The 22,473-nt window shown below is 42.7% G+C and overlaps 1 protein-coding gene across 3 annotated transcripts in view; it reads right to left on the bottom strand.

The window, feature by feature from the left end:
• The window catches only part of plcg2 (phospholipase C, gamma 2), a 98,722-nt gene that overhangs the window by 25,896 nt on the left and 50,353 nt on the right, over positions 1-22,473 (bottom strand). For all 3 annotated transcript variants that reach the window (XM_088995726.1, XM_088995727.1, XM_088995728.1), the window contains 5 exons: positions 21,011-21,097; positions 15,979-16,148; positions 14,379-14,579; positions 11,047-11,169; positions 10,793-10,973 (listed from right to left, as the gene is read on the bottom strand). In XM_088995726.1, coding sequence (XP_088851852.1) covers positions 10,793-10,973; positions 11,047-11,169; positions 14,379-14,579; positions 15,979-16,148; positions 21,011-21,097 — 762 coding nt within the window. The remainder of the gene's footprint in view (positions 1-10,792; positions 10,974-11,046; positions 11,170-14,378; positions 14,580-15,978; positions 16,149-21,010; positions 21,098-22,473) is intronic.

Here is a 22,473-nt window from a genome sequence, read left to right as displayed (position 1 = left end):
AAAGTAATTCTTGGGATACACCCTTTTCACCTTATACACTCTGTCTGGGAACCAATTAAGTGCGTACGCCAAGGTCCCACTGGATTATCTTCAAAGAAAGTGTCATAAGTAACAATAATAATAATAATAATAATAATAATAATAATAATAATAATAATCTTCTTTTCCTTTCGGCTTTACCCATCAGGGGTCGCCACATTGCTCTGGACAGTTGACCCCAAGTACTTAAAATCCTCCACCTTCTTTATCTCTTCTCCCTGTAGCATCACTCTTGCACTTGGATCCCTCTCATTCACACACATATATTCCGTCTTGCTGCGACTGATCTTCATTCCTCTCCTTTCCAGGGCATATCTCCACATCTCTAGTTTCTCCGCCACCTGTTCCCTGTTCTCGCTACAGACCACAATGTCATCTGCAAACATCATGGTCCAAGGAGATTCTTGTCTAACATCGTCTGTCAGCCTGTCCATCACAATAGCAAACAAAAAGGGGCTTAGAGCTGACCTCTGGTGGAGTCCCACCTCCACCTTGAATTCCTCAGTCATACCGACAGCACGCCTCACAACTGTCCTACAGTCATGATACATGTCTTGCACCGTTCTGACATACTTTTCCGTCACTCCAGACTTCCTCATGCAATGCCACAGCTCTTCTCTGGGCACCCTGTCATACGCTTTCTCCAGATCTACAAAGACACAATGCAATTCCTTCTGACCTTCTCTGTACTTCTCTATCAGCATTCTTAAAGCAAACATTGCATCTGTCGTACCCTTTTTTGGCATGAAGCCATACTGCTGCTCACAAATGTTCACTCCTGCTCTTAGTCTAGCTTCAACTACTCTTTCCCAGAGTTTCATTGTATGGCTCATCAACTTTATTCCTCTGTAGTTAGTACAACTCTGCACATCTCCTTTGTTCTTAAAAATGGGCATGAGTACAGTCAGGAACACCACCGCTACCTCTCCAAGACACTTCCATACCTCGATTGGTAAATCATCAGGCCCAAGTGCCTTTCCCCCCTACATCCTCTTCAGCGCCCTCCTCACTTCATCCTTGCTAATGCTTGCTACGTCTTGGTCCACAACAGTCACGTCTTCTACTCTTTGTTCCTTCTCATTTTCCTCATTCATCAATTCTTCAAAGTACTCTTTCCATCTTGCCATCACACTACTTGCACCTGTTAATACATTGCCATCTCTATCCTTAATCACCCGAACCTGCTGCAGGTCCTTACCACCTTTATCTCTCTGTCTCACCAGCCTGTAAAGATCAGTCTCACGTTCCTTGCTGTCCAGCCGAGGATACAAGACTTGTTTGGCCTTTGGCCCTACTGCTGTCTACTCTCGTCCGTCCTCTCAGTGTCCCAACTCTTCTTTGCTAACCTCTTTCTCTCTATACACTCCTGCACCTCCCCATTCCACCACCAAGTCTCCTTATCTACCTTTCTTCCACTCGATACACCAAGTACTTTCCGACCCGTGTCTCTGATTATGTTCGCTTTAGTTTGCTAGTCATCTGGAAGGACCTCTTGCCCACCCAGTGCTTGTCTTAATGCCTTCCTAAATGTCATGCAACACTCTTCCTTTTTCAACTTCCACCATTTTGTCCTCACTTCAGCCCCTGGTTTCTTCATCTTCTTCACTGCCAGCGTCATCCTACACACCACCAACCTATGCTGTCTGTCTACACTCCCACTACTTTGCAGTCACTGATTTCCTTTAGATGGCACCGTTGACACAAAATGTAGTGTACCTGTGTACTTCTGCCTCCACTCTTATAGGTCACCCTATGTTCCTGTCTCTTCTGAAAGAAAGTATTCACAATGGCCATTTCCATTCTCTTAGCAAAGTCAACCACCATCTGTCCTTCAGCGTTCCTCATCTGGAGTCCAAACCTGCCCATCACCTCCTCATCATCGTTGTTTCCTGCGCCAACATGTCCATTGAAGTCTCCACCAATTACAACCCTCTCACTTCTCGGGATGTTCTGTATGACTTCATCAAAGTCCAACCAAAATTTCTCCTTCTCCGCCAGCTCACATCCTACTTGTGCATACCCACAAACAACATTGAACATCACACCTTCAATTTCTAGCTTCAAACTCATCATTCTATCTGATACGCTTTTTACTTCTAAGACATTCCTAACAAACTCCTCTTTTAAGATAACCCCAACTCCATTTCTCTTTCTGTCTTCACCATGATAGAACAACTTAAACCCTGAACCTAAGCTTCTAGCCTTGCTCCCTTTCCACCTGGTCTCCTGGACACACAGTATGTCTACCTTCCTTCTCTGCATCATGTCAACAAGCTCTCGACCTTTACCTGTCATTGTTCATACATTCAAAGTTCCTACTCTTAGTTCTATACTCTTGGCGTTCCATTTCTCTCTTTTCCTCCGGGCACACCTCCCTCCTCTCCTTCTTCGACCAACAGTAGTCCATTTTCCACTGGCTCCCTGAAGGTCAACAGTACCAATGGCGGCCGTTGTTAACCCGGGCCTCGACCGATCCGGTATGGGATTCAGAGGTTTGATTCGCATATTTGTTTTGGCTAAAATGTTTTACGTCGGATGCCCTTCCTGACACAACCCTCTGTATTTATCCGGGCTTGGGACCGGCACAATAAGACAGTGGCGGGGCCACCAGAAAGAATCCTGACGGCCTCGTCAGGGAAAAAGTGGCCACAGTGAGACTGTAACAAATATGTTCTTATAACATTGCAGTTATTGTATCCTAGTGAGATTTTGATACATTGCCAGTGTCTGAAACTCATGACAAAAAGTTAGCGGTCACCTGGGCAGACAACTCTGAAAAGTTGCCTGCTCGGCCAGAAAGTTGCCTGGCCCAGTTTTCACAACTTGAAACACATTAAGACAACTAATCACAAAAAAAAAAAAAACATTGATGCGAAGTATAAAGGATTTTTTTAAATTAAGGAAGTACCTAGCACAAATGCTCCCTTGCTTAATTTATGGTAAATATCCCTTGTTGAAGATTTTGCTCCAGTTGTCGTTTGTCGTCATGATCCACAATGGAATTTGCGTCGTCTGCTCAAAGCCATGTGGCCTCATCTTTCTAAGTGGCTTTCAAAACTCTCAAGTACACCTTTCAGTCATGGTGTAGTCCGAAGCACGAAACAGGCTTTTGCAGAGCGCCTATGCGTATATAGAACTGTCACGGCTTGGAATTGAAGCGGATTTATGTGGGACAGGAGATGTGAGGCAATGTGTTTTCGTCAATGGATGCTATAGCTTCGTGTTTGCTTTCAACATTTAGCTTGTAGTAGACACGCAAATTCCACCATGACGTCCCTGATCCACTGCTGAAATGGATGCTTTCATCCTCTCCTCTTTCATTTAGAACTGCTTCAAGTCATCACAAAGATGTTACAGCAAGGCCTGAAGAATGAATGACTCTCTGTGTCTTTGTCTTGTCATATTATTTGTTATTTTTGTTTTTTTCCCAAGATGGTGGCGCGTGAACACGCAGCGGCTCCCCTCTCCCGGCAAATTGGCGTTTTCGTGTTTATTATGTTTGTTAAAGTTATTATAAGTGCCTTGCATGCTGGGTCCAAGAGGACAGTCACTTCATCTGTGCTGTATGTCATGCATATTAGCATATTTGACAATGAATCTGACTTTGACTGGCTGCCGGTGCCGAGTATGCAAAATTCTCATTTGTCGTGCTTTGGACGACAATATGACTGAAAAGTGTACTTCAGATTTTCTAAAGCCGCTTCGAAAGAAGAGTCCACTTGGCTTGTAACGGTTTGCTTTTAGCTTTTGCTTTATTGAATAAAACAAACGTTTGATATGAAAAAAAAAACAATTGTTCTTTTTTTCTTGAAGAAGTTGTGGGCCACCCGGGCCGAACCGTTTTGAAAGTTGTATGCCCGACGTCAAAGTTGTACGCCCCGGGTCACCGCTATTTCAAACACTGACATTGACTTTGACTTTTAGCAATGGCTATAATAAATATGGCATCCCTGGGTCGTGCCTTCATCTGCCATAAGGCCAGGGAGTCAGGCCACTTCTCCCTGTAAACTAATGGATTACAAATGAGTGTGGTTCTCTCCTTTCGAGATAGCCATATTAGGTATGCAGGAAAAAATGAGGACCCAGTTGTTTTCTTTGTTTTGTGGATGCGGTAAAAGTCATTGGCACCACGCGACCTACTCTCAAGGACCTACACACTGCAAGCACCAAGACAAGGTCACAGAAAGTCCAACCGGAACCCTGTGCTCTGCCCACCTATTCCAGATACTCTCCTCAGGTAAACACTATCATCAATCCATGCACACCAAAATCAGCAGACATTCGAATCGCTTTTTTTTCTCTCTCGCCATTAGCTCCATAAACAGTAACTCAAATCTATAGTGGCTCCGTGCATTTTTACAAAGCAACGTGGAACAGTATTACTGCAATAATCATTGTAGATCCAGCGCTATCATACTCGTTGAACTACAACTATTTGTCTGTGTAAGCTCTCAGTCGTACAGGAATGGTCCATCGATGAAAAGGTTTCTTCAGCCGTCATCTGTCCTTCGTTGAAGGTGTCGGACGTTTCGCTTCCTATCCAAGGTGCTTCTTCAGCGAACTAAAGTCTTACTGGTAGTATCGACCCTATATATATATATATCCCTACTGTCCAGACATGGCGGTGCCGGACACTGCTATAATAGGTCGCTGCTCTCAGGTTGGGGGGAGCAGAGGACTACTCCCTGCGGCTCCACTGATTGTTCCTATTGTTCTGACTAACGACTGGCCTGATTGCCCCACTTGCTCCGGTATCACCTCATCAGCATTACTAATTCTATGTTGCCTAAGCAGGCTGTTGTACGAACGATCCATTACCATTACGGTTCAGGAAAGGATTTTCCTGTTTTATGAAAATCACTTCTTTTACTCCCCTTTCAAACCATCTATGTTCTTTTGCTAAGATTTTAACCTCATTGTCGTCAAATGAGTGGTTGCTAGCTTTTAGGTGCATATGTACTGCCGATTGAGGCCCACTAGTATTATCCCTGCGATGCCGGTAGTTTTTTTTTTCGAGAATTTGTTTAGTCTCCCCAATATATTGCTCTTTACAATTTTCATTCTTACAATGTATTGAATAAACTACATTACTTTGTTTTTCATTTGGCAGCCTATCTTTTGGATGTACTGATTTTTGCCCACAGATGACGGCTGAAGAAACCTTTTCATTGATGGACCATCCTGTACGACTGAGAGCTTACACAGACGGACGGATGCAATTATCATTGTTGATCCAGCGCTATCATATTGGAACAATTCTCATTGTAGTTCTACACCTAAATTTGTCCTACAATTATTGCGACTGGTCACTGAAAAAAATGATGCAACAATGATGTGCACCCACTACACAACCATCGTAGTATTGTTTTGCACCATTGATCACATTATTTCTGCTCTATGACTCTGCACATTGTCATTGAGTGGTCCTACAGCACGGTAGTAGCCCTACCATGTAGAAAGTTTTTCGATACTTGTTTGTCATGTCCTTGTTGATCATAGTTTCTTGTTATTGCAATAGTTGTCTAGCCTGTTTTACGAGACACAAATTCTTTGTGTGTCAACATACTTAGCCAATTAAAATGATTCAGATTATTTTGTTGCTTCAAGAGGAATAATGTAGCAATGGAGGAAAACACCACTTTGCGGCTGAATTTGTATTTTTAACTTCAAATAGTAAATTGTGCGTGATATGTCCGAAAAATACAAAAAAAGAAATAGACCAACATTTCATTAAAACTGTGTTTACAACACACACAGACTTTAAAATGACATTGAAAATACTGATTATCAAGCCATATCGCTCTGCCAGAAATGGCACTTCATGTTTGAGTGGGGAATAATCCTGAAAAAATAAGTCTTTAAAGTCATCCCTAATGAAGGAAAACCAGTCATGGAAAACCATTAAAAATTATGTCAGGCACGCAGAACACCCATTCCTCCTTTATGTTCAAACTCTCTACATTTGCGAACCAATCATCATCTGATGGTTTGTTGGCTGTGATGGTGGGAGAAGATGCTGGTCTGAACTGGCAGAGGCAAATATACTGTAATGATCCACTAAGATATTCTCATAGAGTCCCCTATGAGAAGCAGTTTTTAACTTCGACCTCTAGCAGAACTTTACCCAAGTCCCAAGGGACTATATTCCATACTTCTGCTGTCAAGGCGATTGACTGGCGTTGTGGCCGTAAAGTAGTCGGCGGCTGTTGCAGCCGCAATCCCTGAACATGTCAGCAGCACCTGGCCAGTTGGTACCTATCAACAGCCTCCAGAATGCTGTAAGCCAAGAAGGTTTGATAGGAAGCATGTCAGCATCCTAAAAATTGACATGATTATTTTGGTATTTTCAGCGGTTGAAGTCCATGTCCAGGTGTATTTTGGTGGTCGCAATGTCAAATATATATATATATTTTTTACCCCTACACAGAGGGGACAGCACACTGTAATAGTCTTGTTTGGGCCTCATAAAGAGGCGATGATGTCCGCCACATGAGGCATCTGATACCTGAATCAGAGGAGCATGGACATGGGTTTTAAAAGCATCACTCCAATCCAGTGGTTCTTAACCTGGGTTCGATGGAACCCGAGGGGTTCGGTGAGTCGGTCTCAGGAGTTCGGTGGATCCTCCGCCACAGAGGCTCACCCCTCAGTCTAGACTGCAGTTAGTAGGCACAGTCATTGGAAGAAGGGTTCGGTGAATGAGCAAATGAAACTGGTGGGGTTCGGTGCCTCCAACAAGATTAAGAACCACTGCTCCAATCAAAGTCAATCAGAAGCCATTGTTCCAGAGGTATGCACCACACTGTTAAATACTCTTCCATAAGACCAACTTAAACTAACATCCCAGTTAGTTTGAATTTGACAAATTCTTCAACTTTCAGGAAAAAAACAACACCAGTGCAGCAAGGGGAAAAAAAGAGCATTCAGTGGGCCTAAAAGTGGGTATTCCAAAATCTATCCATCCATCTTCTACTGCTTATCTGGGGTCGGGTCGCGGGGGCAGAAGCTTCAGTAGGGAAGTCCGGACTTCCCTCTCCCCAGCCAAGTCTTCCCTGGCGGATTCCGAGGCATTCCCAGGCGAGCCAGGAGATATAGTCTTCTGCCAGTGGGGCATGCCCGGGAAGACCTCACTAGGGAGGTGACCAGGAGGCATCCTAATCAGATGCCCGAGCCAACTCATCTGGTTCCTCTCTATGTGGAGGAGAAGTGGCTCGACCCGGAGCTTCGTATCAGGCGTTCCTGTTCCTGAAGCACCCTCCACAGAACTCCCCGAGGGACACGGTCAAACACCTTCTCCAAGTCCACAAAGCACAAGTACACTGGTTGGGCGAATTCCCATACACCCCCGCGGACCTTGCTAAGGGTGTAAAGCTGGTCCACTGTTCCACGGCAGATTCCAAAATCTGCTAAACAAAACTTAAAAGGCAACCGACGCCTCCGGACAAGTTGTGTCCATAATTTGTAAAATCGCTACAAATGACTACTGAGCGTATTTTACAAAGATTCCACCGCATATAGCGATATTTTACATTTTAAGACTCGCGCTGAATATTCAGGAAGTCTTGTTTTTGAGTTTTTGAATAACGCGATGGTGAATCGTTGTGTGTTGCACCGACACAACTATTTGATATTCGCTGACACAAATTCCGAGCAGACAAGCAGGCACCATCTTGTGCATTTTCTGGGTGCTACATTTCTGTCATTGATGGCTCGAATTGATATGAGAGGACTCCTTTAATCGATTGCAAACATTTATGCTTTCCTCTTCAGAACTATTTGAATCATATTCATAACTGGATTAGTAACAAGAAAGCATCTTCTCCGAATCTGAAGCCATTGTTTTGATTCACGAGCAAGGCAAGACGTCTTGGCGTGACATCATGAATAAGGGGGCGGGACCTTCTGAAACTGGCCACTTCTGGGTTAAATTTGAAGTAGTTTTTGGACACTTGAAGTCATTTTTATTGGTGTTTTGCATTTGACTAAAAATATCATCCTGCGTGTTTTGGGTATTTTATATGCTATAAAACGTTTTTTCTGATGTCAGTTACGAAACAAAAAAGTGACATCGGTTGTCCTTTAAATAAGACACAGAGGATGGAGATTTTATTGGATTTTGTGATTTGTGGTGACAGTTTAGTAAATTTGTTAGCATGTTTGTGATGCTCTAGTTATCGAATAACTTAATATGCTGAAGTCAATGACCATGTGTATTTTGGTGGTCACAATTTCAATTTTTCAACAGTCCAGGCAGTTTTCAGTTTGTTGTTTTATGTGTCATGCAATGTTCGTACACTTATTCCGCATGTTTTTCCCCATTTTATTTTATTAAAAATTTTACAGTGACTTTCCTTTTAATGTGACATATGTTCTTGGTGTTAGATTTGATCAAATACTTTTCCCCTTAAAATGTCACTTTTACTCCAGTGCGCCTATATTTTTTTTGTTCTTAATGATGCATTTACTGCGATTGGCTGGCAACCAATTCAGGGTGTCCCCCGCCTCGCGCCCGAAGACAGCTGAGATAGGCTCCAGCACCCCCCGCGACCCTAATGAGGAACGGAAAATGGATGGATGGATGACGCATTTATGGCTGTTGTGACCAAATTCTCCAAAGTGATTTATAATCCCGAAAATACAATAAATCTCTAAGTAAGTAATCTCTAACTAAAATAAGTGTGAAGGTTTGTCCAGTTTCAGAGCCCCTTTGTGTTATTTGTCAGGTGAGTAGTTACTAGTGGTGCAAAACAGTTTCTACGAAAAAAAACAATCGTGTTAAGATGGTGAAACAAGGTTACCACAAATAACCAGTACTTGGGTGGGGCCTCGGTTTACGAACACCTTGCCTTACGAATTTTTCGGTTAACGAACGTTACATTTATGAAAATTAAACCTTGCCATATGCACTACTTTTCGGGATACAATGGAGCGCCACCCCACCATGGCTGGCGGAGTAATCTTCGGCGGAAGAACACCAAAGCACACGACCGAACAGCGCCCCAGCCGGCCTACCTTTCCACATCCTCTTTCTCTTAAGTGCACACGTTGATCGTCTTCAAGCATTTTTTACGGATACTTTTGCTGTTATGGGGCCGAAAAAGACCCCACCATAGGCTCGTGTTCAGCCGAAGAAGACACAAAACAAAATTACAGTTGAGGAGAAGAAGGAGCTCATTGAGAAACACAAACGAGTTATGCGTTTGTCTGATTTAACTAAGTCCACAATTGCTACCATCCTTCGCAAAACAAAGAAGCCATGAAAGGTGTGTGTGTTGCTAAAGGTGATTCCGTGCTGTCAAAGTCTCGGGCAATAGATGAGGTTGAAAAAGTTCTGTTAATTTGGATTAATGAAAAGCAGCTAGCCGGCAACAGCGTGAATAAAGCAATTATATGCGAGAAAGCACGGCTAATTCACTCTGATACGTATCGTCATGCGGAAACCTGGAAGTTCGGCGTTTATTGATACAAGCGATCATTCCTCGAAATGGTGAAAGAAGAAGGCCACGTTCCTCAGCACGTATTGAATGCAGATGAGACCAGCCTTTTTTGGAAAAAGATGCCTAACCGCACTTTCATAACACAGGAAGAGAAGTCTGAACCCCATTCCATCAAGCCATCAACGACCATCACAAAGGTAAATGAAATTACTTTATTATATAGTACAGTTTATTTATTTAATTACAGTCCGTATGGAATGTGACTCCTTCCAAAGAAAATTCTCTCCGACCTGCCACCCCATTCCATCAAGCCATCAACGACCATCACAAAGGTATATAAAACGACTTTATTATACAGTGCAGTATATTTCTTTCATGACAATACACTAGCACAATTATTATCCATACAATAAGGTAATTATATCCGAGAAAGCACGGCTAATTCACTCTGATATTGTCTTGCGGCAACCTGGAAGTTTGCCGTTTATTGATACAAGGGATCATTCCTCGAAATGGTGAAAGAAGACGGCTACATACCTCAGCAAGTATTTAATGCAGGTGAGACCGGCCTTTTTTGGAAAAAGATGACGTTCATAACACAGGAAGAGAAGTCTGAACCCCGTTTCATCAAGCCATCAACGACCATCACAAAGGTAAATAAAACGACTATTCTACAGTAGAGTTTATTTCTTTAATTAGAGTCCTTATGGAATGTGACTCCTTCCAAACAGCAATTTCCCCCGACCTGCCACCCCATTCCAACAAGCCATCAACGACCATCACAAAGGTAAATAAAACGACTTTATTATACAGTGCAGTGTATTTCTTTCATTACAATAGCACATATATTATACACAGAATAAGGTATATTGTTTGTAGTTTTAATGCTTATTTAGTTGAAAATTATATTTTATGGAAACCCGGGAACTGATTATTCTCATTTTAATGGTTTCCTATGGGAAATTGATTTTTGGGATACACACTTTTCGCCTTACACACTCTGGGAACCAATTAAGTGCGTAAGCCAAGGTCCCACTATATTGCTATTCACATGAAGCAAAAAGTATGTTCTGAAACAAACAATGGCGAATCAAATGAAACCATGCAATTATCAGAATCAGAATCATCTTTATTGCCAAGTATGTAGAACACACAAGGAATTTGTTTCCTGTCGAACACGCTGCACTAGTATCATCAGCAAAAAAATTGCAAAGAGGCACTATGCAATTCCATTTGGGCTACTGTTCAAAGAGTTAATGGATTGGGGGAAGAAGCTGTTTAAACATCCATTTTTCATCTGATTTTGTGGAACTCACTGTGCTGAAGCGTGCCACCAAGTCAGGTGTGACTGGGTATCGGAGCTTGGTCTTGCGATACAGCGGCTTCTTCTTAAAGTAGTTGACCATCTCCACGAGGCTCTCAAACTCAGTTGTTGTGCCCAGCAGGTAAACGGCGCCTTCCTTCTGGATCCGGCAGTGTTTGACTTTACCTTCCCCTCTGAGACACAGAATCACATTTCAGTACAACATGGAATTAACTTCACAAAGTGAACTACGAGATGCGGCTCAACCTGAATGTGATAGCAAAAGAGTCAAGGTCTCCTTCCCTTTGTCGTATAAGGAAAGCGCCGTCTCTGGGAATTTTCAGCAAATAATCTTCAGCCTCACCTCTGCTCAGATTTCTGTAAAACCACCTAATGTAAAATACAAAAGGATTTATGATCAAACTGTCACCCAAAAAATACATTCATTTTAAGTAATTCATTCACATTGTAGTGCCTTTTAATATTCAAGTGCAACCATGAGGAACATCTTGAAGATACCTGATCTTCTTCAGTTTTTATTTTCAAAAGTAAATGATAAATAATTACACATATTTTTCAATTGATGATAAGGTTTCTTCAGCCGTCATCTGTACTTCTTTCAAGGTGTCGGACGTTTCGCTTCTTATTCAAGAAACTTTTTCAGCATACTAAAGTCTTACTGGTAGTTTAGGCCCTATATATACTACCAGTAAGACTTTAGTTTGCTGACGAATCATCTTGGATAAGAAGCGAAACGTCAGACACCTTCAAATTTGTACAGATGACGGCTGAAGAAACCTTTTCATCGATGGGCCACTCCTGCTCTCACTCAGAGCTTACACAGACATATTTTTCAATACTAATGTGACCTGTAGCCTAACAACAACAATATTTTCGAGAGCTGAGGTAAATAATTAAATGCCAACCGACACCACTTTTTTGTTTCCTAACTGACATCAGAAAAACGTTTTATAGCATCTAAAATACCGAAAACACACAGGATGATATTTTTAGTCAAATGCAAAACATCAATAAAAATGACTTTAAGTGTACAAAAACTACTTCAAATTGAACCCGGAAGTGGCCAGTTTCAGAAGGTCCTGCCCCCTTGTTCGTGATGTCACGCCAAGATGTCTTGCCTTGCTCGAGAATCAAAATAATGGCTTCCGATTCGGAGAAGATGCTTTCTTGTTACTCATCCAGTTATGAATATAATTCAAATAGTTCAGAAGAGGAAAGCATAAATTAAAGAATTCAAGATTAAAGAAGCTATTCCCTGTCATTTTGAGGCATCTGGACAGAAATGTAGCACCCAGAAAATGCAGACTCCGTTGGAAATGGGCTGATTTGTCTGTTTGGAATTTGTGTCAGCAAATATCAAATAGTTGTCTTGGTGCAACACACAACAATTCACCATCGCGTTATTTATGTTTTCCTTCTAATTTCGCCATCAACACGAAGTTTTCAGACCAAACAAAGTACCGCAAAATGCATTGTGTCCTTTCTCGGTCAGGGGCGTTCCTTCCGCGACGTGACGTCAGGACTCGTCACCAACTCAAAAACAAGACTTCCGGATTATTCAGTGCGAGTCTTAAAAGGTCAAATCTATCTATATGTGGTGGAATCTTTGTAAAATACGCTCAGTAGAAGTCATTTGAAGCAATTTTACAAATTATGGACACAACTTGTCCAGAGGTGTCGGTTGTCCTTTCAGGTGATGTGATTGCACAAATGTGCACACCCACATAACTGGCCTTATCATAAGTATGTAGCACACACAAGGAATTTGTTTCCGGTAGAACACGCTGCACTAGTATCATCATCAAAAAAATGCAAAGAGGCACTATACAGTTCGATTTGGGTTACTGTTTAAAGAGGTAATGGCTTGGGGGAAGAAGCTGTTTAAAAGTTTGCTGGATTTGGTGCGCATGGATCGGTAGCGCCTGCCTGAGGGGAGTAGCTGGAAAAGGGTCCAGTAGGATTTTCCACGCCCTTGTTTGGATTCCTACAGTGTGCAAGTCCTCGAGAGAGGCTTGGGCGCTGCCAATGTTTTTTTTCTGCCGTTATGGATGTGTTCAGTTCATTAGTCTCATTCAAACTCATGTTAAATGGATGTCAGCACAAACCTGACTTTGCTCAAAGTACCTCTGATTTATCCCAAATAAATTCTAGTAATTCGATGAGTTTCTTTTTGCCATTTTTTCTTTCAAGCAGAAATTTTGACTGATATTCAGAACTGTTCATAAATCAGCCTACTTTGCAAGTCCATCTTAAGTCCATCTGAAGCTCAAGAAAAAACTCAAGCATGACACTGCCGCCGACATGTTTTACTATCATTATGGTGCTCTCTTGGTGATGAGCATTGTTGCGCTGAAACGAAATCAATCTTTCTTCGGACCATGACCTTTTTTTTTTTCCACATCATTTCTGGATCCAATCTGCTACCAAAGCTGAATTTGTGTGCGACATTCAGATTGTGTACGTCTGTGTAAGCTCTCAGTCGTACAGGAATGGTCCATCGATGAAAAGGTTTCTTCAGGCGTCATCTGTATTTCTTTGAAGATGTCGGACGTTTCGCTTCTTATCCAAGAAGCTCCGTCAGCAAACTAAAGTCTTACTGGTAGTCTTACTGGTTTTCAGAAACTAGAGTTTCTGAAAAATTTGAGTCCTTTGGCAACACAAAATTCCTACTTATTTCAAACCGATAAACACTTTAAGGCAAAAATTAGTGCATCCAAAAGATAGGCTACCAAATGAAAAACAAAGTAATGTAGTTTATTCAATACATTGTAAAAATGAAAATTGCAAAGAGCAATACATTGGGGAGGCTAAAGAAATTCTCAAAAAAAGACTATCAACATTGCAGGAATAATACTAGTGGTCCTCAATCGGCAGTAAATATTCACCTAAAAGCTAGCAACCACTCATTTGACGACAATGATGTTAGAATCTTAGCGAAAGAAAATAGATGGTTGGAAAGGGGAGTAATGTTGGGGTAATTCGCTATACGAACATCTTTAAACATATTTTAAACCTTTTGAGTGTCACTGATTGGGAACGAACAGCATCTGCGAGGCAGCAGGCAGGGCTGACAGCGCTGACCAACGGGTAGTTGGTCGCCAATCCGAACGTGGCAGTCCGCCACCGATCGGGACGACCAGCACCTGTGCAGGTGCAGGCAGGGCCGACAGCGCCACCCGTCGGTCGCCAACCAGATCATAACACTTTTACGCACGTTTGGCCGGCGGCGTGATCTTTTCTAAAGTAGATCTAGTTCGCGGTTATCACCAGGAGGCGGTACGAGCAGAGGATGTGGCAAAAACTGCAGTAATAACCCATTTTGGTCTCTTTGAATCATGCTGAGTCAAATGCCAAAGAGTGAGTTTAGCGAGTTTTGAGGTGGGTTTGAAAGATGGGCAGTCATATGAGTTGAGGAACATGATGATTTATTGTGGCCTCATTTTTTTTAAAACAAAACCCTTGTACGTGAGCAGGTGTTTTAGACCCATTTCATATCAGTATTTCACACACACACACACACACACACACAAGCACAAAGCTATAAGAGGTGTTGTCGATCGTGACTGTGGTGAACGTACCCTTGCTGTAGATGTGGGTTGGGATGTGGTACAGCATCAGTGAGACGCAATTCAAAGTCTAGACAGCGAAGTGGGTTCTCCCGATAATGCTGTATCAGGGCATACAGACTCGGAAATGGGAGGTTTGCTGTCAGGTAGTAGTATGTGTTTTGTCCTTCAGAAAAAGAACGTATACGACAGTGCTGAACTCTCCCGCTGCGCCTAAATAAATGATGGGAGAGAACACACAAGAGACAAAAGTTTCATTTCTTTGTACACTGTGATAGAAAGTTAGATCGATAGAGAGAGAGAGAGAGAGAGAAAGAGAGAGAGAGAGAGAGAGAGAGAGAGAGAGAGAGAGAGAGAGAGAGAGAGAGAGAGAGAGAGAGAGAGAGAGAGAGAGAGAGAGAGAGAGAGAGAGAGAGAGAGAGAGAGAGAGAGTTAAGACTGTTGCATGTTTGGTCTGGACACAGTGCCACTGAAGAATAGACAGGAAGCAGAGCTGGAGGTAGCAGAGCTGAAGATGTTGAGGTTTTCTTTGGGAGTGACCAGGTTGGATAGGATCAGGAATGAGTATATCAGAGGGACAACTCGTATTAGAGGCTTTGGAGAGAAAGTCAGACTGAGATGGTTTGGACATGTCCAGAGGAGAGAGAGTGACTATATCGGGAGAAGGATGCTGAGCCTTTAAAGGACAACCGACGCCTCCGGACAAGTTGTGTCCATAATTTGTAAAATGACTTCAAATAACTTCTACTGAGCGCATTATACAAAGATTCCACGGCATATAGCTATATTTTACGTTTTAAGACTTGCGCTGAATATTCAGGAAGTCTTGTTTTCGAGTTGGTGACGATTCCTGACGTCACTTCACGTTTGAAACGCCCCTGACCAAGAACGGACACACAATGCATTTTGCGGTACTTTGTTTGGTCTCAAAATTTCGTGTTGATGGCGGAATTTGAAGGGAAACACATAAATAATGCGATGGTGAATCGTTGTGGGTTGCACCAAGACTAAGTTTTGATTCTAGTTGACACAAATTCCCAGCAGACAAATCAGCCCATTTCCAACGGAGCATGGGCGCCATCTTGTGTATTTTCTGGAGCGCTACATTTCAGTCCAGATGCCTCAAAATGAGACGGAAGGACTTATTTAATTGATTGCAAACATGTATGCTTTCCTCTTCAGAACTATTTGAATCATATTCCTAACTGGATGAGTAACAAGAAAACATATTCTCCGAATCTAAAGCCATTGTTTTGATTCTCGAGCAAGGTAAGACGTCTTGGTGTGACGTCACGAACAAGGGGGCGGGACCTTCTGAAATTAGCCATTTCCGGCTTCAACTTGAAGTAGTTTTTGGACACTTTAAGTCATGTTTATTGCTGTTTTTAATTTGACTAAAAATATCATCCTTCGTGTTTTGGGTATTTTAGATGCTATAAAACGTTTTTCTGATGTCAGTTAGGAAACCAAAAAATGGTGTCGGTTGTCCTTTAAGGATTTTAGCATGATGAAAAAAATGTGAGGCGGGGAAGCAATTTACAAAGTTTGACTTTCATCACAAACGCAACATTTCTCAACAACAGTGAGTGCATACACATTAAGAGAAGAGTACCAGAAAGACAGTGTGATATCCTGGGCAACAGCATCACTCTGCCGAACCAAAAAAGTGCCATCTCTTCCTCTCGTCTCGGTACAGTAATCATGAATCAGTTGTTCTGCCATCAGTCGACCCTCTTTTAGAACACCGTGGAACCATGTTTCGAAACAGTGCAAATCATGGTACTGGGAAAATACCGAAAAACACAGGCCGTGACATTCATTTCTCAACAGAAAAAGTATCAAAGAAAACCAAGAGTAGAAATCTGCCAAGATGAAATACACCTGACACGGTGCATCAAACATATACAATGCACTACACAATGCAATGACCCGATAACGAATGGTCGTGCCGGGAGTCCTTTTAACTGCCACTGATTGGAACGACCAACACCTGCGCGGCTGCAGGCAGGGCCGACAGCGCCACCCTTTGGTCGCCAACCAAATCGTGACAAAGTGAACCAATCTCTTTTTTTCGTTAATGGATGCTACAGCCTCGTGTTGACTTTGAAAGTTGGCTTGTCGCCGACATGCAAATTTTGAGCTACAGATCTCTGTATCTCAAAATTTGCATATATATATATATTCTCCATCGCGATAGAGTTCGACGTACCGCAGAATATTTTATCAACGTAATGTAAACGTTGCAGTTTTTGTTTTCCATACATATATTTAATTGTGTTGTATTATTCAGATATCTTTATCACTTGCTATAATCACTATTTTTCATTCTGCCGCTCATGGTTTTTCTCGTGTGTATAGAACAACGTGAGGATTTTCCATTGGTTGAATTTTAGAAAAGAAATAGTCATTAAACAAGTGTAAGACATTTGTATTTAATGCATAACTTTATTTTTCACTTCACTACAGTACGAAAGCATGCTCGATACGCAATCCATGGACTCAAGGAGAAAATGACATGCCATATCAAAGATCCCCCATTTCTTGCCCACTTTTAATGCAGTTCGGCGCAGGATCGGATATATCGATAGTCCGGTTATATCGATATTTTTTCCCACTCCCGAGAATATCGATATAACGAGACTTTACTGTATTTTGGTTACGCATGAAGATTAGGTGAAGCGAACTAGTGCTGAAACCAACTGTCATAAATGAGCGAACCACCATTAAAAGCAAGAGGAGCAGGAACTATCTTCTTCTTCTACTTTTCCTTTCGGCTTTTCCCTCAGGGGTCGCCACAGCGAATCAATGTCCTCCATCTATCCCGTTTTTGTGCATCCTCTTCTCTCACACCAGCTACCTTCATGTCCTCTTTGACCACATCCATAAACCTCCTCTTCGGTCTTCCTCTCGGTCTCCTGCCTGGCAGTTCAAGGCTCAGCATCCTTCTCCCGATATAGTCACTCTCTCTCCTCTGGACATGTCTAAACCATCTCATTCTGGACTCTCTGACTTTCTCTGCAAAGCCGCTAATATGCGTTGTCCCTCCAATGTACTCATTCCTGATCCTATCCAACCTGGTCACTCCCAAAGAAAACCTCAACATCTTCAGCTCTGCTACCTCCAGCTCTGCTTCCTGTCTTTTCTTCAGTGGCACTGTCTCCAGTCCAAACATCATGTCTGGTCTCACCACTGTTTTATACACTTTTCCTTTCATCCTAGCTGAAACCCTTCTATCACACATCACACCTGACATTTTTCTCCAGCCGCTCCAGCCTGCCTGGACACGCTTCTTCACCTCTTTTCCACACTCTCCATTGCTTTGAACAGTTGACCCCAAGTACTTAAAATCCTCCACCTTCTTTATCTCTTCTCCCTGTAGCATCACTCTTGTACTTGGGTCCCTTCCACCTCTGTAGTTTCTCCGCCACCTGTTCCCTGCTCTCGCTACAGATCACAATGTCATTTGCAAACATCACCATCCAAGGAGATTCTTGTCTAACATCGTCTGTCAGCCTGTCCATCACCATAGCAAACAAGAAGGGGCTCAGAGCTGACCCCTGGTGGAGTCCCACCTCCACCTTGAATTCCTCAGTCATACCGACAGCACATCTCACAACTGTCTTACAGTCGTGATACATGTCTTGCACCGCTCTGACATACTTTTCCGTCACTCCAGACTTCCTCATGCAATGCCACAGCTCTTCTCTGGGCACCCTGTCATACGCTTTCTCCAGATCTACAAAGACACAATTCAATTCCTTCTGACCTTCTCTGTACTTCTCTATCAGCATCCTTAAAGCAAACATTGCATCTGTCGTACTCTTTTTTGGCATGAAGCCATACTGCTGCTCATAAATATTCACTTCTGCTCTTAGTCTAGCTTCAATTACTCTTTCCCAGTTTCATTGTATGGTTCATCAACTTTATTCCTCTGCAGTTAGTACAACTCTGCACATCTCCTTTGTTCTTAAAAATGGGCACGAGTACACTTCATCTCCATTCTTCAGGCATCTGTTAACCATCTAAGATCTTGTTGAATAACCCAGTCAGGAACACCACCGCCACCTCTCCAAGACACTTCCATACCTCGATTGGTAAATCATCAGGCCCGAGTGCCTTTCCCCCCTTCATCCTCTTCAGCGCCCTCCTCACTTCATCCTTGCTAATGCTTGCTATGTCTTGGTCCACAACAGTCACGTCATCTACTCTTTGTTCCTTCTCATTTTCCTCATTCATCAATTCTTCAAAGTACTCTTTCCATCTTGCCATCACACTAGTGGCACCTGTTAATACATTGCCATCTCTATCCTTAATCACCCGAACCTGCTGCAGGTCCTTACGATCTTTGTCTCTGTCTCGCCAGCCTGTAAAGATCAGTCTCACCTTCCTTGCTGTCCAGCCGAGCATACAATCATCATAGGCCTCTTGTTTGGCCTTTGCCACCTTTACTTTAACCGTGCGCTGCATCTCCTTGTACTGCTGTCTGCTCTCGTCCGTCCTCTCAGTGTCCCACTTCTTCTTTGCTAACCTCTTTCTCTGTATACACTCCTGCACCTCCCCATTCAACCACCAAGTCTCCTTATCTACCTTTCTTCCACTCGATACACCAAGTACTTTCCGACCTGCGTCTCTGATTATGTTCGCGGTAGTTTGTCAGTCATCTGGAAGGACCTCTTGCCCACCCAGTGCTTGTCTTACCTCCTTCTTAAATGTCATGCAACACTCCTTTTTCAACTTCCACCATTTTGTCCTCACTGCAGCCTTTGGTTTTTTCATCTTCCTCACTGCCAGCGTCATCCTACACACCACCAACCTATGCTGTCTGGCTACACTCTCACCAACCACTACTTTGCAGTCACTGATTTCCTTTAGATGGCGCCGTTAACACAAAATGTAGTCTACCTGTGTACTTCTGCCTCCACTCTTATAGGTCACCCTATGTTCCTGTCTCTTCTGAAAGAAAGTATTCACAATAGCCATTTGCATTCTCTTAGCAAAGTCAACCACCATCTGTCCTTCACCGTTCCTCATCTGGAGTCCAAAGCTGCCCATCACCTCCTCATCATTTTTGTTTCCTGCGCCAACATGTCCATTGAAGTCTCCACCAATTACAACCCTCTCACTTCTCTAGACGTTCTGTATGACTTCATCAAAGTCCAACCAAAATTTCTCCTTCTCCTTCAGCTCACATCCTACTTGTGCATACCCACAAACAACATTGAACATCACACCTTCAATTTCTAGCTTCAAACTCATCATTCTATCTGATACTCTTTTTACTTCTACGACATTCCTAACAAACTCCTCTTTTAAGATAACCCAAACTCCATTTCTCTTTCTGTCTTCACCATGATAGAACAACTTAAACCCTGACCCTAAGCTTCTAGCCTTGCTCCCTTTCCACCTGGTCTCTGGACACACAGTATGTCTACCTTCCTTCTCTGCATCATGTCAACCAGCTCTCAACCTTTACCTGTCATTGTTCCTACATTCAAAGTTCCTACTCATAGTTCCATACTCTTGGCGTTCCATTGCTCTCTTTTCCTCCGGGCACACCTCCCTCCTCTCCTTCTTCAACCAACAGTAGTCCATTTTCCACTGGCACCCTGAAGGTCAACAGTACCAATGGCGGCCGTTGTTAACCCGGGCCTCGACCGATCCGGTATGGGATTCAGAGGTTTGATTCGCATATTTGTTTTGGCAAAATCTTTTACGTCGGATGCCCTTCCTGACACAACCCTCTGTATTTATCCAGGCTTGGGACCGGCACAATAAGACACTGGCTTGTGCCCCCTTGTGGCTACATTAAGAGGAGCAGGAACTATAATTAATTCAAATAGTGGCAAAAGGTTATGAGGAAGAGTGGCATTTTGATGTAATGAAACTATAATCCTGCTTCTATCAGGATAATCACTCATATTGAAATGTCTACAGCAGAGGTCCCCAACCCCCGGGCCGGTACCGGTCCGTGTGTCATTTGGTACCGGGCCTCATCAGGGTCGCGAGGAGTGCTGGTGCCTATCCCAGCTGTCTTCGGGCACCAGGCAGGGGACACTCTGAATTGCAAACTCCACACAGGGAGGCCGGAGCGGGACGCGAACTGGCGACCTCTACACTGTGAAACCGGCGTGCTAACCACTCGACTACCGGGCCGCCCAGAAAGAATAATTTACATAATTTCTGTTTCATTTATTATCTGAATCCGAACGATGTTTATTTTGCTTTTAAAAGAGTTTGAGCGTTACTTCCCCTCATCCACAGTTGAATAATCATTCATCGTCTCAACTGGGTGAACACTGACCAGCTTGAAAGGTGGTAGAGTTGCAATGTCTTCCGGCCTAAGTCTGGACGAAGAAGTCACTTTGGTGACTCAATTGCCATTTTATAATAATAATCATAATAATACATTTCATTCATAAGCGCCTTTTACCATCTCATCTTATGTCTTTTCTGCTTTTATGGAGTCAAATTGGTCAGCATTGTGAAAGTGCTCAGAACAGTAACTCGTGTCTCAATTTTGTCATGATTTTTATGATTGATTGGCTTGGAGTGTTCTAACTGAATGCAGATAAAACGATTTCTGGGTCTTGAGTGTCACATTCAAAAGAAATTCCGTTGCTACGTCAACTCAGTCTGGTTTTTACCTTCCTGAGGTCTTCCTTTTCCTCCTCATATTCTTCTGCATAGTACAGCATGTCATCAGAAACCACACAGTAGTGCTTGTTCCAGCGCTGAAAAATGCATAAAAAAAAAAACATTGTTTGATGCTCACTTGTCGATTGCATTGATTCTGACTGTTCATAATAGAACATCAAGGTCAAACTCCTGAAAGGACAACCGACGCCACCCAGCTTAACCACACCCTTTTCGGTATGAATGGACATTCTGGTTATGGCAATGAGGAAGACATGTTTTCTGATCCAAATTTCCTCGCTCAGGCAATGTTTCCTGTCAAAGGTATCTGTTCAGGTGAGAACAAGTGACACATCTGCTATTCCAATAAACCATTCACTTCGAACCTATTGCCTGTCATGACGTAAAGGACAACCGACACCACGGACACGTTGTGTCCATAATTTGTAAAATCGCTTCAAATGACTTCTACTGAACGTATTTTACAAAGATTCCACCGCATATAGCAATAGCTATATTTTACCTTTTAAGACTCGCGCTGAATATTCAGGAAGTCTTGTTTTAGAGTTGGTGACGGTTCCTGATGTCACGTCACGGAAGGGACGCCCCCTGACCCAGAAAGGACACACAATGCATTTTGGGTACTTTTTTTCATCTGAAAACACTGTTGATGGTGAAATTAGAAGGAAAACACATAAGTAATGTGATGGTGAATCGTTGTGTGTTGCACCAAGACTACTATTTGATACTAGTTAACACAAATTCCCAGCAGACAAATCAGCCCATTTCTAACGGAGCTTGTACATCTTGTGCATGCCATCTTGTGCATTTTCTGGGACGCTACATTGGAGTCCAGACGCCTCAAAATGATATGGAAGGACTTCTTTCATCAATTGCAAACATGAATGCTTTCCTCTTCAGAACTATTTGAAGAAAGCATCTTCTCTGAATCTGAAGCCATTGTTTTGATTCTCGAGCAAGGCAAGACGTCCTGACGTGATGTCACGAACAAGGGGGGGGGGGGCTTATGAAACACGCCATTTCCGAGGTCATTTTGAAGTCGTTCTGTCAATTTAAGTCATTTTTATTGGTGTTTTGCATTTGACTAAAAATATCAGCTTGCATGTTTTGGGTATTTTCGATGGTATAAAACTTTTTTTCTGATGTCAGTTAGGAAACAAAAAAAATGGTGTCGGTTGTCCTTTCAAGCTCATACAATTGGAGTTTTGCCTCAAATTTGAAATTGATATGTGAAAAAGTGTGCTGGCAACATGTCATGCAAGCCATCATGTGTGATGCACATCAGCGAGATGCGATGGATACTCCGTTTTCTTCTCAATTTTACCGATTATATTGGCAAAGAATAGGAATACGGAGGGCCGAGGGAATCATTTTAAAACAGTACAGGAGCGATTTGATCGTTAACACAATGCAAAAGTATGTCACACGCCTACACACCAGGCCTCGATGACGG

This window comes from Hippocampus bargibanti, linkage group LG05 (genome assembly GCF_051943395.1).
Source record: "Hippocampus bargibanti isolate YZ-2025 linkage group LG05, ASM5194339v1, whole genome shotgun sequence".
Classification (NCBI taxonomy): domain Eukaryota; kingdom Metazoa; phylum Chordata; class Actinopteri; order Syngnathiformes; family Syngnathidae; genus Hippocampus; species Hippocampus bargibanti.
Note: the sequence above shows the minus strand (reverse complement) of the source record. Positions and strands in the feature narration are given on the sequence as shown.